The sequence below is a fragment of the Peromyscus maniculatus genome, chromosome 14 (assembly GCF_049852395.1).
Source record: "Peromyscus maniculatus bairdii isolate BWxNUB_F1_BW_parent chromosome 14, HU_Pman_BW_mat_3.1, whole genome shotgun sequence".
NCBI classification, from domain to species: Eukaryota; Metazoa; Chordata; class Mammalia; order Rodentia; family Cricetidae; genus Peromyscus; species Peromyscus maniculatus.
Genome location: NC_134865.1, coordinates 71,768,508 through 71,783,557, shown reverse-complemented (window position 1 = coordinate 71,783,557; position 15,050 = coordinate 71,768,508). Strand labels below are relative to the sequence as shown.

The 15,050-nt window shown below is 44.9% G+C and overlaps 1 protein-coding gene across 11 annotated transcripts in view; it reads left to right on the top strand.

Annotated features, from left to right (window-relative positions):
• The window catches only part of Ttc7b (tetratricopeptide repeat domain 7B), a 213,711-nt gene that overhangs the window by 57,385 nt on the left and 141,276 nt on the right, over positions 1-15,050 (top strand). For 7 of the 11 annotated variants that reach the window (XM_076551222.1, XM_076551223.1, XM_076551226.1 and 4 more), the window contains 3 exons: positions 1,767-1,897; positions 11,577-11,698; positions 12,693-12,716. In XM_076551222.1, the coding sequence (XP_076407337.1) occupies positions 1,767-1,897; positions 11,577-11,698; positions 12,693-12,716 (277 nt within the window). The remainder of the gene's footprint in view (positions 1-1,766; positions 1,898-11,576; positions 11,699-12,692; positions 12,717-15,050) is intronic. The other 4 variants (XM_076551224.1, XM_076551225.1, XM_076551228.1 and 1 more) reach the window with 1 other exon arrangement.

Sequence of the window (15,050 nt, the reverse complement as noted above, 5' to 3'; positions counted from 1 at the left end):
AAAGAGTTGTTTGCCCCATCTATGAGAAAAATGCCTCCAGACAGTGTTCTGGGTTTTCTTTTAGTCCAGAACTAAGAAATGAGCCATGTGTTCTAATTACTCCTAAGCTCTTAGGCCTGAGTATTAATCTGAATGTGGTAAGATTTCCCTAGTTTCTAAGTAATGCTCCCTCGGGGCATTGAAAACTTATTCCAAGGCATGCCCCATTGACCCAAAGACTTTCTACTAGCTGCCACCTCTTAAAAGATTCCACATCTCCCCAGTAGCACCACTCTGGGGTCATGCCTTTAACATAAAGGCCTTTGGGGACACTTAAAATCTAAACAAGAGCTGCCAGGTTTGCTTATTTTTAAAAATTCTTGAAGAACTTTGGGCATCATTGAGTGAGAGTCTTTGTAATAGTCAGGAACCTCCTGGGACAGGGTCATTAGGAGGTAAGACCTTTAGCTGACTGCTATAACCCCAAGGGAGCTGCTGGTGTACTTCCAGTCCAGTCTGAAGGCCTGGGAACCCAAAGACCCAGTGGCACAGGTTTCAGTATGAGAGCCAGCAGGGCCTGGGCCAAGGGGAGCCAGTGCTGCTGTTCAGGCAGGAGAGGGCCATGCTTTTCTCCATCCTAGCTGTTGTCCTGTTCTATTCAGGTGACTAGATGAGGCCTGCCCACTTAGGGAAGGCAACAGGCTTACTCAGTTGCCGGGTCCTGCCTGACTATCGAACAGTCTTGAATGGAGGAGTGAGCATTAAGAAATAATAGATATGAAAAATAGAGACACAGAATAGCATCTGGAGGGCTCTGAGTCAATACCACAGTCGCCCTGAGTTTATGTCTCAGGGCCTTTTTATACCCAAAGCAAAGGGGGCAAAAGACCTCCCCCTCTCAGTGACATCATAGTTCAAAGTACAAACAAGTGTAAACACCTCCTTAATTCGCAAGACATCTGGTAACCATGCCTTTGGCAAAACATCCTGTTATCCATCCTTGAAGGGCAAAACAAGCTCGGACTCTCTGACCTTGAGTCAAGATGAAGTAAGGCCACACTATGGGGTCTCTGTGGGCCCCCACACTCAGTTTACCAGCCCATGTGTAAATCTCATCCAGGAACACCCTACAGACACACCCAGAATGCTTGTCCAGATGTCCTAGCGCCCCATTGCCTGGTCATGCCGACATAAAAAAATGACCACCATATTCTTCAGGACTGAAAGAGCTCATGGTGAAGGGCCCTCTCAAGTTCAAACTGAGTATCAAGCTGAAATAGACCGCTGTGTATTGTGAGTGGTCCCTTCTGCAACTGTAAATGTTCCTTCTGGTTCTTCATTTTGAAGTTCCACTTGTCTTTAAGATAAAGGACAAGAGCCAAGCGGATCTCTGTGAGTTCAAGGCCAGCCTGGGCTACCAAGTGAGCTCCAGGAAAGGCGCAAAGCTACACAGAGAAACCCTGTCTTGAAAAACCAAAAAAAAAAAAAAAAGAAAAGAAAAAGAAAAAAGATAAAGGACAGTCAGGGTGTGTGGTATTAATTGAGAGGCAGGGGAGAGGCAAGTGGATCTTTGTGAGTTCAAGGCCAGCTTGGTCTACTTAGGGAGTTCCAGACCACTTAGTTCTACATAGTGAGACCCTGTCTCAATGAAAAGAGCAGGGATGGAGGGGCCACTTCTGATAGCCTCTTATAGCGCAGTCCATTTTCTGGTCCTCTAGAGCGATCCCTATAATTAAGGCCCATGAAAACCACCTCATCCAGTTGCTGTGTGTTTGCTTTGCTCTTAGGACTTTGTTTAGAGAAGCTGCCTGTCTCATCCTCTACCAGTAATCTCCATGTGGACCGGGAACAGGATGTCATCACCTGCTATGAGAAAGCTGGGGACATCGCACTCCTGTACCTCCAGGAGATAGAAAGGGTAAGTAAGAACCATGTGTCTGTTCCAGCTGCTTTTCTACCCCCACTGTGCACCCAAATCTGACTGAGGGCAGGTGTAGCCTACCTCTGGAACACCTTTGGCTTGTCTGCCTCTGCGTGCAAGCTCTGCTTGCATTCCTGAATGTTAGGGAGAAAATGGTCACAGGTGTGGTACCTATGAAAATAAGTGGGTCGGTGTGTATATGCAGGTACGACAATATGGGCTGTCCATACCTCTGGCACACTGAAATTGGCCAATTGCTCTTGTTTCCCTGTGTTAAGATTCATACATCTTTGCATGATCTTTGTACCAGTAGGTGTTTAGCTGAAGTTCGGGCAGCTTTATCTTGATAGAATGGTAGAGGCCTGCCAGGGACTTCACTAGTCTGTGTGGAGCAGGCTGTTTGTCTGCTGAGACTGTCCAGGGAGACCCTAGCAGTCAAGTGTTTTGGTCTGTGTCAGGGGAAGGAAAATGACAATTGACAAGAATGTCATACAAGCAGAGACTGAGTGAGCAGAGGAGGCTGGAGGCTGGATGGGGTCAAGGATGGAGCCAGGAGGGACTAGGGAAGGGATCAGGGATTCAGTCAGGGATGGGATCAGGGGTGGGCCAGAGAAGGGGTCAGGGATGGGGCCAGAGATGGGACCAGGGATGGAGCCAGATAAGGAATCAGGGATGGGCCAGAGAAGGGGTCAGGGATGGGGCCAGAGAAGGGGTCAGGGATGAGAATTGCAGAAACTGAGGAGTAGATGGGAACTGTGGAGAATCATTTGACTTAACTAGCCGTGGTTGTAAGACAGTGTTGGGGAGTTCAGGTTGATATGGCTCTCTGGCCAATGTGCTGTTCCCTCAGAAGGTTCTGTGAGGACTGAATTTTGTTGTTGTTATCATTGATTGTCAGGGAAATGATCATGCAGGCTGAGTTTGAAGTCTGTGTTCCTCCCATTGCTGGCCTGCCATGGCCATCATGTGGCTGTGGAGAACTCCGTTCATCCCAGCTGAGCTCTGCTTCTGACTGTGTCTTGGCTCGCTCAGAGACCTTTATTTCTCAGCTTACTGTCCAGTTGTCCACTTTGGAGCTGCCCTTCCCTGACAAGGAGAAAGGGATTCATCTATCCCATGTGTTTGCAACGACACAGGAAGTGGCAGATGGGATCTACTGCCTGTTATAATAACTCCCTGGTTACTGCTGAGTTCTTCAGCTGGACATCAAGGAAATTCATTTCCAGTAGCGTTTCTTTATGTAAACTTTGGACCTGCCCATACTTGAGCAAAGAGAGAGGTTGACTGAGCCAAACATCTGTTTTGATTGCAGTAGGTACTCAAGACATTTTATGTTGGTCAGTCTAGAAACTGGGCTTCGTGGAAGTTCAGGGATCCATAGACCTTATGTGTTTTTAAAACTTGGACTTAGTTGACTTGATTTTGAACTTTTAAAGAGTTATGCTGGAGTGAAAACAAAAATTGACTCTGAAAGGAGTAAAAGCCTTGGCAAGCCTGGGACAAATAGTGCCTGCCTTCCCTTTGAGCCGTCCTAGGAAGAAAATCTGGTGCAATTTTTTGCGTTGCCGGTCACTGGGCAGAGGCAGTGTCTGGTGGCTTCTCCTGCCACTCTGAGGGGAGGAAGCTGCTGTTTGCCAGAATTTATTGGCATTTTATTTATGAGAGTTGGCTCTTAAGTTCATTCATTAACAAAAGTAAAGTTTTGGGAGGACTCTTGAGGTTATTGTAGTATAGTGGCTAATGTTTTTCCAAATCTGAGGTCCTGCCATTCATTCTCTGACTCTCCCTGGAGTTGGTCTTTTTGTTCACCCATGGAGGAGCTGTGCAGAGGGTAGTGAGTGGCCCTTCAGAAAGGGGGCCATCTGCCTGCCTCTTGAGTCTGCCAGCTTAAGCTGTGAGAGGCAGCAGAGCAGTCCAGTGGAGTTAGTTGGTGCTGGAATCTTGGTCAAGACTCCATTTAGCTGTGGAACTTTGAGGCCTATCACCTAGCCTGTCTGTGTTCAGGAGCTTCATCTATAAATAGCCTCAATAACTGCCATATAGTATTTCCCAGTGCATTGTTAGCACACAGCAAATGTTCATTACAACCTTTAAAAGTTGCAATTGTTTAGATGAAAATCTGAAATATTACAAGCACATTGTCTTGTTAGGAATGTAGAGACAAGTTTATGAAGTATCCTTTCAGGGTCATTTGATTCCCCCATCTGTACTGAATCCTGCTCTTCCTGCTCCTGGGTTCTGGATTGTTCTTCACACCCAGATGGACCTTGGCCTGTTCATTTATTTCTTGTGCTTCATCTTTCTGTTTTCATAGCAGAACTAGTGGGACTAGAGTTGTCTAATTTCAAAAGCTTTGTTATCCAGGCTTCCTAGGGACAGTGCTATACCAGATAGCATGCTGGGTGCTGGCCCCAAATGTGGAGGCGGGGCTAAGGGAGATGAGTCAGTGAAAGCTGTGTGTTCAGTGTTCGTTTAGGATTGTCCTTGTCCAGTGAGGATTATAGAGCTATGGACCAATGATGTTCTCTGATAGTTTGTTTTCTGAAAGAGAATAAAATATAGCAAATACTGGCTGTAACATAAGTTGATCAGACTAATCAAATATGAGCAAATAGCCTTAACAGTGACATGGGGTGCCTTGATTAGTTTATGTTCAGATAGTGGCAGCATGCCAACAGTAAATGAAGTGTTCGGCTCTGGAAGGCACTTCTGGTGGTGCAGTGGTATGGATAAAGATGACCTCATCCTTGCTGTCCTGACCCAAGCCCTGCTTTTGGCACATGAAGTCATCCTGTCTCCGGGCTTTGCATACACCACCTGGCCAGCTGGTATAGCATTCTAGAGCAGGAGCAGGAGCAGGGCCAGGGTGGAACTCTACCTTCTGCTGACAGTTCATTTCTTCACGCCCAATTTTGGAAAAGAAGCTGAAGCTAAATTGCAAGGCACCTGTAACTGTTCATGACCATTTTAGTGCTAAAGTTCCAAGAAGAAACATCAGGGATTGCAGAGCCAGCCCAGAGTCCTTCTCCTCAATTGGCTGCTCAGAGACCACAGGTCCTGGCTTGAGTTCTGTCGGCTACCGTGCAAGGGAACTTGAGTGGCGTAGCTGAGTGATGGGGTCAGAGCTGGGTCACATTAAGATCACTGTGTGTCTTGAATTCAAGGAGGTGCTGCTGCTTAGAGAGACAGGGCTTGGGTTGAGGACCTAGGCCACTGAAGTGGCTTCCAAAATGGGGGACAGTCAAGAGACAATGGCCCCCTTGCTCTCGCTTCATCACTTGACTCTAGCTGAGAGCACAGGCCAGTACTTGAGTACTTCCTTATGAAATGTTCGGAGATGGAATGGCCAGCCTCTGCTCTTGCACCTCTGATTTTGAGCCTGACCTCTCACTGCCTGGACACCTACTCCACAACATTCTTAGAACTCCAGAAAAGTCCAGTAACCAGAGAGGAGCAGTCACTGTGTTCACTTCTGTGCGGTGTTGTAATGCCTTTGCCTTCTAAACAGTAGAGCAGTTTCTTTCCTTGGTTTTTTGAGACAGGGTTTCTCTATATGTCCCTGGCTGTCCTGGAATCTCTCTGTAGCTTAGGTTGGCCTTGAACTCGGAGATCTGCCTGCCTCTGCCTCTCGAGTGCTGGGATTAAAGGTGTGTGTCAACACTGCCTGACCAGTCAAGCATTTTCTGTCTGCCTCGTTTTCACTTTATTATTAACTTTACATTTCTTTCATAGTTGTATATTATTTCAGGTAATATTTTATTATTGGGTCTAATTTGGCAGCTTCCTCCAGGCAGCTTTTCCCTTGCTTTACACTATTCTCTAGGGGCGAATTCTAAGAAGTGGGACTATTTTTACCATTCTTGTTACCATGTACTGGGGCCATTAGTCAGTACTCATACCTTTCAACTTCCACAGTTCAGGACGGAGAGTAGGTGTTGCTCTGCATCTTGACAAATTGTTACAAAATTAGGTGAACATAGTGTCTTGTGTGCTTAGTTTACATTTTTCAATTATTAATTGGATTGACATTTCCTCCCATATTTGCTTAATAGTTATTATTGTTATTATTTTAAAGAATAGTATCAGACCAGTGCTATGGCTCAGTGGGAAAAGGCACTTGCTGCCAAGCCAGAAGACCTGAGTTCAATCCCCAGGACTCACATGTTAGGAAAGAGTCAACTCCTACAAATTGTCCTCTAGCCTACACACTTGCTCTGCAGTATGTGCAACCCCTCTACACACACTAAGTGAATAACTGTGATGATTTTAAAGGATGTGTTGCTATGGTTGCACATTGTGTAGTCTATCCATTTGAATTGGATAATTCTGTGTGGCTTTTGTATTTATTTATTTTTTATGTGCATGAGATAGGATATCTCCTGAGCTCACCATCCTGCTGCCTCGGCTCCTGAGGTAGTGCCTTCAACATTTTTTATTATATTTAGAACTGTGTGAGCATCTCCAGCATTTAATCCCAGGATATTTTCATCAATCTAAAAGGAAGCCTTGTACCCGCCAGCAGTCACTCCTCATTCCATCTATTCTCACAGCACTGAACTCTTGCTACTGTAAATGTGCATGTTCTGAACATTTTGTATGAAGTCACATAATGTGTGATCTACAGTGACAGGCTTTTCAAGGTCTGTTTGTGTTGCTGAATACATTGGTTCTTTTTATTGCTATATAATCTTTTATTGTACTTTGTTTTGATTACTTTATTTTTGTTTTTAATTATGTGTCTGTGTGGGGGTTTGTACATGTGAGTATAGTGCATATGGAGGCCAGGAAAGAGCATAGATCTCCTGGAGCTGAAGTTACAGGCAAGTTGATGTAGGTTCTGGGAAGCAAACTTGAGTCTCCTGCAAGAGCACTGCATACTCTTAACCACTGAGTTTTATTATTATGAAAACTTTAATGTTGGAGTAATCCCCATCTAGGACTTGAAAAGTTTTACACTCTTCCATATTTAAAAAGAAAAAACTCACAAATCAAGATTCGGGTTCAGTTTGATGTAGTAGATATGATTAAATTTTTTGTTGCAATTTCAATGCCTCCTTGTGGTGGTTTGAATGAGAATGGCCCTCATAAGCTCACAGATTTTTAATGCTTGGTCACCAGGAAGTGACTATTTGAAAGGATTCGGAGGTGTGGCCTTGTTGGAGGAAGTGTGTCACTGGGGATGGACTTTGGGGTTTCAAAAAGCCCATTCCAAGCCCAGTGCTCTCGCTTCCTGCTGCCTATGGGTCTAGTTGTAGAACTCTCAGCTACTTCTCCAGCACCTGTCTGCCTGCATGCCGCCACGCACCTCATTCCACCCACAGCCTTGGTGACAATGGACTAAACCTCTGAAACTATAAGCAAGCCCCTATTAAATGCTTTTCCTCCTAAGAATTGCTGCGGTCATGGTGTCTCTTCACAGAAATAGAACACTGATTGAGACAGAAGTTGGTACCAGGGAGTGGGGTGCTGCTGTGACAGTCTGACCATGCTGTTTGTTGGCAGAATGTGGACTTTGGGACATTGGACTAGAAAAGCAGTTGAAGGCTTTAAGTGATGCTTACTAGGCCACACTACTAGGAGTGTGGAAGACAGCGGTGCTGAGAGCAGTGTAGATTTCGATGGCCTGACTCAAGGGTTTCAGAGGAGAAGAATTAATGAGTGGCCTAGAGACCGTTCTTGTGATAGTTTGGTGAAGAATGCGCTGCTTTCTACCCTTGTCCAAAAAATCTGCCTGTGGCTAAATAAAAAGATTTTAGATTAGTGGCCTTGGCAGAGGAGATTTCAAAGCAGCCTACTATTGACTCTGTCTTGTGGTTATTAGTGGTTAGTCTTTTGCAGATCTATAATGAAAAGCTGAGCAAGGAAAAAATTTTAAATGTACAGTTTGAGTCAAAAGGAACATCTGGAAGTGTAATGGGGCCAAGTTCAGTGCTCAAGGAGATAAAAAGTTCAAAGAAAAACTTGATGCTAAATGGAATAAAGGGAGTGGTGACTTCAGGGCAAGACTCCATCCAGCTGAGCTTACAGATTGTAAAAAAGGAATTAAACAAGGCTTAAGCCAGTGGTTCTCAACCTGTGGGTCACAACCCCTTTAGAGTTCGAATGACCCTTTCACAGGGGTCATCTAAGACCAACTGAAAACAGATATTTACATTATGATTCATAACAGTAGCAAAATTACAGTTATGTAGTAGCAATGAAAATAATGTTATGGTTGGGGGAGGGGTCACCACATCATGAGGAAGCAACATTAGGAAGGCTGAGAACCACTGGCTGAAGTGGTAAAAAAACAACAACAGAAGACTGAGGCAGCTGTAATTGAAAGGGGGCAAGTTCCAGCCCCTGAAAGCAACAGAAGTTGGTGGCTCCGACTTCATGGTGGCCACATTTGGCAGTGTGGCATCAGGGCGCCTTAATGAAGAAACTGCAGAACACACCCTTAGGGGACCTCAAGAGGACCCAGGCTCTCAGCCGGCATGCAGAGCACTTTGTGTGGGAAAACCACCTTGAAGCCAGAGAATGTGAAGTCAAGAGCAGCTTCGGGAAGAGAGGCCACTCAGTGCGCTCTACTACATTGCCAGCATGCTCTGTGTCTAGGCATTCAGTACGTTCCATGAGCTAGTCAGTATTTATCGCAAAACACATCTGATGGTGGTTGTGCCCAACTGTAAATATTCAGAGCGTGTACAAGGTAGATTAGGCTAAGTTGTGATTTCCAGTTAGGTGTATTAACTGCTCTTCTAACCTATGATACATTTATCAAGATTAACCTGTTGGGAAGCTGAGGAGTTTCTCTAAGAAGGATTATATGCCATGACTAAGAGATGTACAGTTCAGAAAGATAGTTTAAGTGGGAATTTACTCAGCCTGGGAATAGGGTACGTTCCCCTAAGATCAGAAACAAGAAAATTAATTTTTTAGTTACTTCTGTTTGATATGTTACTAGGAATTCTTCCCAGTGTGTTTAGGCCAGCCAAAGCAATAAAGGACATGGAAACTGGAAATTCCCAGTCAGATGATGCAATTGTGTATGCATAAAATCCACACACACAAATCTGTTGGAACAAATAAGCATTCAGCAGGGTTATAGTATATAATGATTAGTATACAAAGTCATGTGTTTCTATATTCTAACAATGATTCTAAAATTAAAATTAGAGCATGTCCACAATATCAAAAGATTAAAATTCATAGGAATGCATGTAACAAAAACACATGAGCTGAAAGAAAAACAGAGTGTTAAATAGAAAGGGACTCCTCGGTTATTAACAAATATCTCATGCTGTCGGTTGAAGTGCTCAGTTTGTTAAAATGATAGCTTTGTGGAAAATGATCCACAAGGTCCATTCAGTAACTATCAAAATATGATTTACTTTTTTGAAGAAGAAAAACAAAAGTAGCAAGCTGGTTCAGAAATTTGTGTGAAATTTCAAGTGAGCCAGAACAACCAAAACAAGTCTTGAGATCGACGAATCAAGTTGAAAGACCCATGCATCCTGACCTCCGAACTTACTGCAAAGCCACAGTTATCAGCTTTGCACATAGGAATGAGTGCTGCTTAGTGGTAAAGCAATCACCCAGTGTGACCAAGGCCTGGTTTCAGTCTTCATCACCAAAATCAAACCAAACCAACCAACAAAAAATGGGCATTCAACTATGTCTCTATCTATCCATCTTCCTTCCTTCCTTCCTTCCTTCCTTCCTTCCTTCCTTCCTTCCTTCCTTCCCTCCCTCCCTCCCTCCCTCCCTCCCTCCCTCCCTCCCTCCCTCCCTCCCGTCTGTCTATCTATCTATCTATCTATCTATCTATCTATCTATCTATCTATCTACCTATCTATCTATCTATCTACCTATCTATTTATCTACCTATCTATCTATCTCAATCAGACATATTTACATAGCAATATAAAAATGATAACATAATGAAACTGGGAATCTTAGATCTAAAAATAGTAATATAATAAACATAGATGAAGGAAAAGTCAAAATAGAAAGCATGAATATACTAATCTCACCATCTGTATCATGTGCCATTACCATATAAAGTTGAAATATGAAGGTAAAGAATACTTATCTTCCCTCTTCCCTTGTATATGTACAGTTTTTATAGACACATACTAATATACATATAGATTCAATAAACTTTATATTTAACTTTAGCAGAACTTTTAATGAACTTTGTGAACAAAATTCTTTTTCTGGGACAAGAAGTGGTGGAGTGCTTGCCTGGCACATGTAAAAGCCGAGCTCGATTCCCCACTACTGGAAAAGAAATTTCTGGTTTTATGACTACTTTGGTTACTTCTGTCAAGTTGTAAAAGCTAGCATTTATAGGATGGCCTCTTTTGTGAAAGGATTTTGTCTTTGCTTAATCTGTATGTGCACAGAGATGTCTGCATTGTTACTCAGTAGATGTTACATGGGTTATTATTTTATGGTAAAATTGTAAGGCAGTTTTTCCTTTGGACTGTACTGAATATTTTTGCTTTTGAATAACGTAGCATTTCAAAAGTAAAGGCCATTGTCAAAAGAACATGAAGGGTAATTTGGAAAGTTTCAGCGTTGGACTTCAGAGGAAGAACTGGAAGAGAAATTAAACTAGGGAGTTGGTCACATGCCAGTGAGTTTTGAAGCTCATAGAAATGGATGCTATTATCTCAAGATAGACATAAGAGAGAATGGGGGAGTCTAGGACATGACTCTGTGCATCTCTGTGACCCTGTGACTTGACACACTGGAGGAGGAGAAGCCTGCAGTGGAGTGGAGATGCCTTCCCTGCAGGAGGGGACACACAGAGGTGGGGGGGAGGAGCCAGGGACTCCTGACAAGGTGCTGGGATGTCGTGGAGATGCAAAGGAGATTTGCCAGCAGTTCCTTCCCTTATCTTTGGAGAGTACATTCAAAACCTTTAGGATGTTTGGGTTTGGGTCTTTTAAGGAGCTGCTGACTTCCAGAAAACTTGAGCAGCGTGTTTGCAGAGCACCTGTGTCGTTTTTAAGTGTGCAGTGAGTCTGATCCTCTCCGAGATGTGCTTTGTTCGCTAATGTGTGTTTACAGTTTACTCTGAACTCGACTCACAAGTCGCTCACCTGATGAGTTGGCAGCCTTTTCTGTTCTGTTTTCTACAGAACTAAAGATTTAAATCTTTTCAACCTGGTTGTCTGTGGTACAAGGTATCCACAGCACAAGGTATCCGAGGCACAAGGCTGTGCTTAAGGGGAAAGGGAGTGAGGGGTATTTCTTCAGCTCTTTCTTTGAGGATAGATGAGTGCCACTCAGCCTCCCGACCTGAGCCCTGCAGCTGGAGAGTTTGTCTTCTGGTGAACTCCAGCTAATAGCAATTGTGTTACTTGTTGGCTCCGAAGGAGGAGTACACCTGCCTGCCTGACCAGAGCCATTGGTAGACAATGACTTTCTGCTCTTGGCTGAGACCTGAGTTTGATGATTTGGTTGACACCATGCTCTGAGCTCTTCTAGCCAGCCTTCTCCAGGACTGCCCAGATGCCCCTTGTGATGGAAGTCATCCTCTGCTGCGCCTGCTTACACTCAGACACTGTACCTGGCTTTACCAGAGGAAGTTGGTTGTTCAAGTCTTGCAGTGTGTTTGGAGCTAGGGTTTGCAGGAAGTAGGCATTGATCTGTATTTGATTAGTTTTCCAATTCTCTCCCCTTCTAGGTAATACTAACTAATATTCAGAACAGAAGCCCTAAGCCTGGCCCTGCTCCCCACGATCAAGAACTAGGTTTTTTCCTAGAAACAGGACTTCAGAGAGCCCATGTCCTCTATTTCAAAAATGGGTAAGCTTGCTTTCTTCTTGTTGTCTTTTTAATCTACTTCCTAAGAAGGAAAATAGTCTTTTAATATGCTATCTCTGGTTCAGTTGTTAGAACAGGTGATTTCAAATATGACTTACAGAACTGGGGATTCTGTACTGGCTCAGCAGGTACAGTACTGCCCCACAGTACTGCCCCACACGCATGAGGATCCAAATCTACACATAAATCCAGACGTGACAGCCTTGCCTAAAGATCCCAGTGCCGGGGAGTGGAGACAGGTGGATGGAGCTCAGGGACTAGCTGCAGCCGTCTAGCCTCATAGTGAGCTCCAAATTCAGTGATAGTCAGTGTCTCAAGAAACGAGGTAGAGTGCAACAGAGGAATAGATCTGATACACACACACACACACACACACACACACACACACACATACACACACACATACACACACACACACACACACACACATACACACACACATACACACACACACACACACACACACACACACACACACACGGTGCTACAATTGGAATGTTTTAGAGAACATAATGAGCATTGGTTTTGTGTTCTCTCTCCCGGACTTCCTGTGAGGTTTGAAGATGGGAGAGGAGGGAGGAGGACACTTGGATGAGTATGAATTCCAAGTAGGAAGCTCCAAGACAGGGCTAGTGGTTCTGGTGGAACCATGTCTTCGATGTCCTTCCTCCACACTAATGACACACACTTCCTCTCCACATCATCAAAGAAACTTCAGCACACAAAATCCCTTTCAATAGTTGAACAGTTGAGAAAAATGGATTTTCCCACCCTAAGACCTTTCTGCTCATGAGTGTGACCGCCAGGACCTTTCTCCCCAGATTACCTTTGAGAAGGTTGGAAAGGTTGCAGAACGTGATGGAGGGGATGACGCTAACGCATTGACGTCTGTTTTCCTTTTGTGTTGTTCTTGTGAGAAACGTGCTGATTCTGTCCACATCTCCTCAGTTGTCCTTGTTTTGACCTTGTGCTGCAGGATAGATGTGCATGAAGACCAACAGTAGGTACCTGTTTCTCTGTAGCTCCTAGGCTTTGCACAGGACGCCCCTAGAGGCTGGTCCCTTCCTCTAGGAGCAGTAGTCTAGTAGCGCTTTGAATGACAGAGGGGACCCACGTCCCAGCTCTGACACAGTGAACACTGGAACTGCCCTCTCTTCGTTTTCAAGACCTCTAATTTAAACCTTGAGGTGTAGCTCTCAGAAGGGCTCTGCCTGGGAGCTCACTGCTTCATGCACCCATTTTTCTGTTTGTTGAAAATAAATCTGTAGGTTCCAAATCATGTTAAACTCTTTGAGAAGAAAGGCTTCCTTTGCTCCAGAGTTCACTGGTTCAGCTCAGCACGACCTGCTAAAGACCACAGCAAACATCCTGAGGTCTGGATAGGTTGGTAGCTTTGGCACAAAGGCGCTTTCAAATCTGATCTCATCTGCCACTGACTGAGATCTCCTGTGCAATGACGCATGTCCTTTAGTCTATTTTCCCCCCGCTTCTGTGAATGGAGGGAGAGGGAGGGGACAGGGAATGTTTTTCTAGTCAGCTGTTGATTCTCCTTTTCACAGTAAATGGTGGCCATCACAAAGAAACCCCAGTCCTTGCCTTCTCTGTCTCTAACAGAGTGTGGTGATGGTGATGTGTTGATATGGAAATGCAAAGGGAGAAATCAGTTCCATCGGGGATCCCAGGGGCCAAATCAGTTCCTCTACACCATAGAATCTGCAGGAAATGCCTTCTGTGAGATTGGCTGTGCGGGCTGGACAGCTCATTTTGATTGTTGAAGCTTGTCTGAGGGAGGTGGGTTGGAAGTAGGACTGTCGGGCTCTGACCTCGTCCCCTGGAAAGCTGGCTGCCCACTGGGTACAGCTCATGTATTAATGTATTAATGAGATGTATTAGTGAGAAGTTTGCATGGTTACACACTATGGATTGTATCCTGACTCATTCCCAATGCATTTTACTTTACCAGCATTAGAACGAGTGCCATTTGATGCAGCCGTGTGGGCCTGCCTACCTTTGCAGCCTTTCTTCTTCTTCTTTCCTTGTGCTCTCATCCTTCTCTGCTCTACAGACCAGGCACTCCGAGGCTTCCTCCCATCTGCTGTGTCCAAAGGCTGGCCTTGGCCACACTTGTGGGAGCTCCTAAGAATGTGGAGATGGGAGTCTATGTAGAAACCTCAGAATGTTTTTGAACATTCCAAGTGCCCTAGGCTGCCTGACTCATACTGGTGGGCTTCTCAGGACCTTAGGGCTACTCACGAGGGATCAGCTGTCCCTGGGTGTTGAACACGTGGAGGAGCTGCTGTCCTGTGCTCCAGGCCTCCCGCAGTTCTGTCTTTTGGTGTACTGCTTTTCGTCACCTCTCTTTATTTCTTTTTCCTGCATGGATGAGCAGAGTGGTTTTCAGCGATAGGAAAATGCAGTGTAGGTGAGATTGGTCTTGAGAAGTAGAAATGGATAAGCATCTTAGAAACTTTCTCACTCCACACTTAGCATCTGGGTCATTCTTACGTACTCGCTGAGGTGTGGGGATGATCTTACCTTTTTTAATTCCCATGTTTCCAGGAGTGACTACCAAACTGGTGTCCTCGAGCATCTTCCTGAGAACTGGAGAGCAGGCGCAGCTCCTGGCGCTGCCCATGTCTAATGCTGACCAGCCTGCCTTGACTTTGTCTTCACTGGTCCTCACACCACTGTCCCACTCATCTCCGCTGCCACCTTGTGCACCTCTCCATCTCCCCCCCCCCCCCTCTGGCAGTGCGTTCCTTCCCTCTCCCTTCCCCTGTTGCCTGCCATCCAGGCCTTTGTCACTTCTGGCCTTCCTCTCCAGGAGTCCTTGGAGATGGCTGGACATAGGATGAACTCACCCAGCTTTCATATCTATTTCTCTGATCACCCTAGGTGGCAGCCACAAGCTTATTAAAAATGAAAACATTGCTAGGTGGTGGTAGCACACACCTTTAATCTCAGCACTTGGGAGGCAGAGGCAATGGATGAGGTCAGCCTGGTCCAGAGAATGAGTTCTAGGACAGTCAGGGCTACCCAGAAAACCCTGTCTCTAAAATAAATAAATAAATAAATAAATAAAAGCACTTTACCAGGTATGTGTGGTGGTGGTGCATGCCTGTAACCCACCCTCAAAAGACTGCAATAGGAAGATTGCAAGTTCAAGGTCAGTCTGAGCAACGTAGTGCTACTCTGTCAGAAAACACAAGGGTCTGGGCTGTGGTGACTCAGCAGTGATAGGTAGGTGCAGGAAACCTGGCTTCAACTCCACCAAAAAAATTATCTGCCTGCCTGCCTGCCTGTCTGTCTGTCTATTTCAGCTGACCTACCAGCT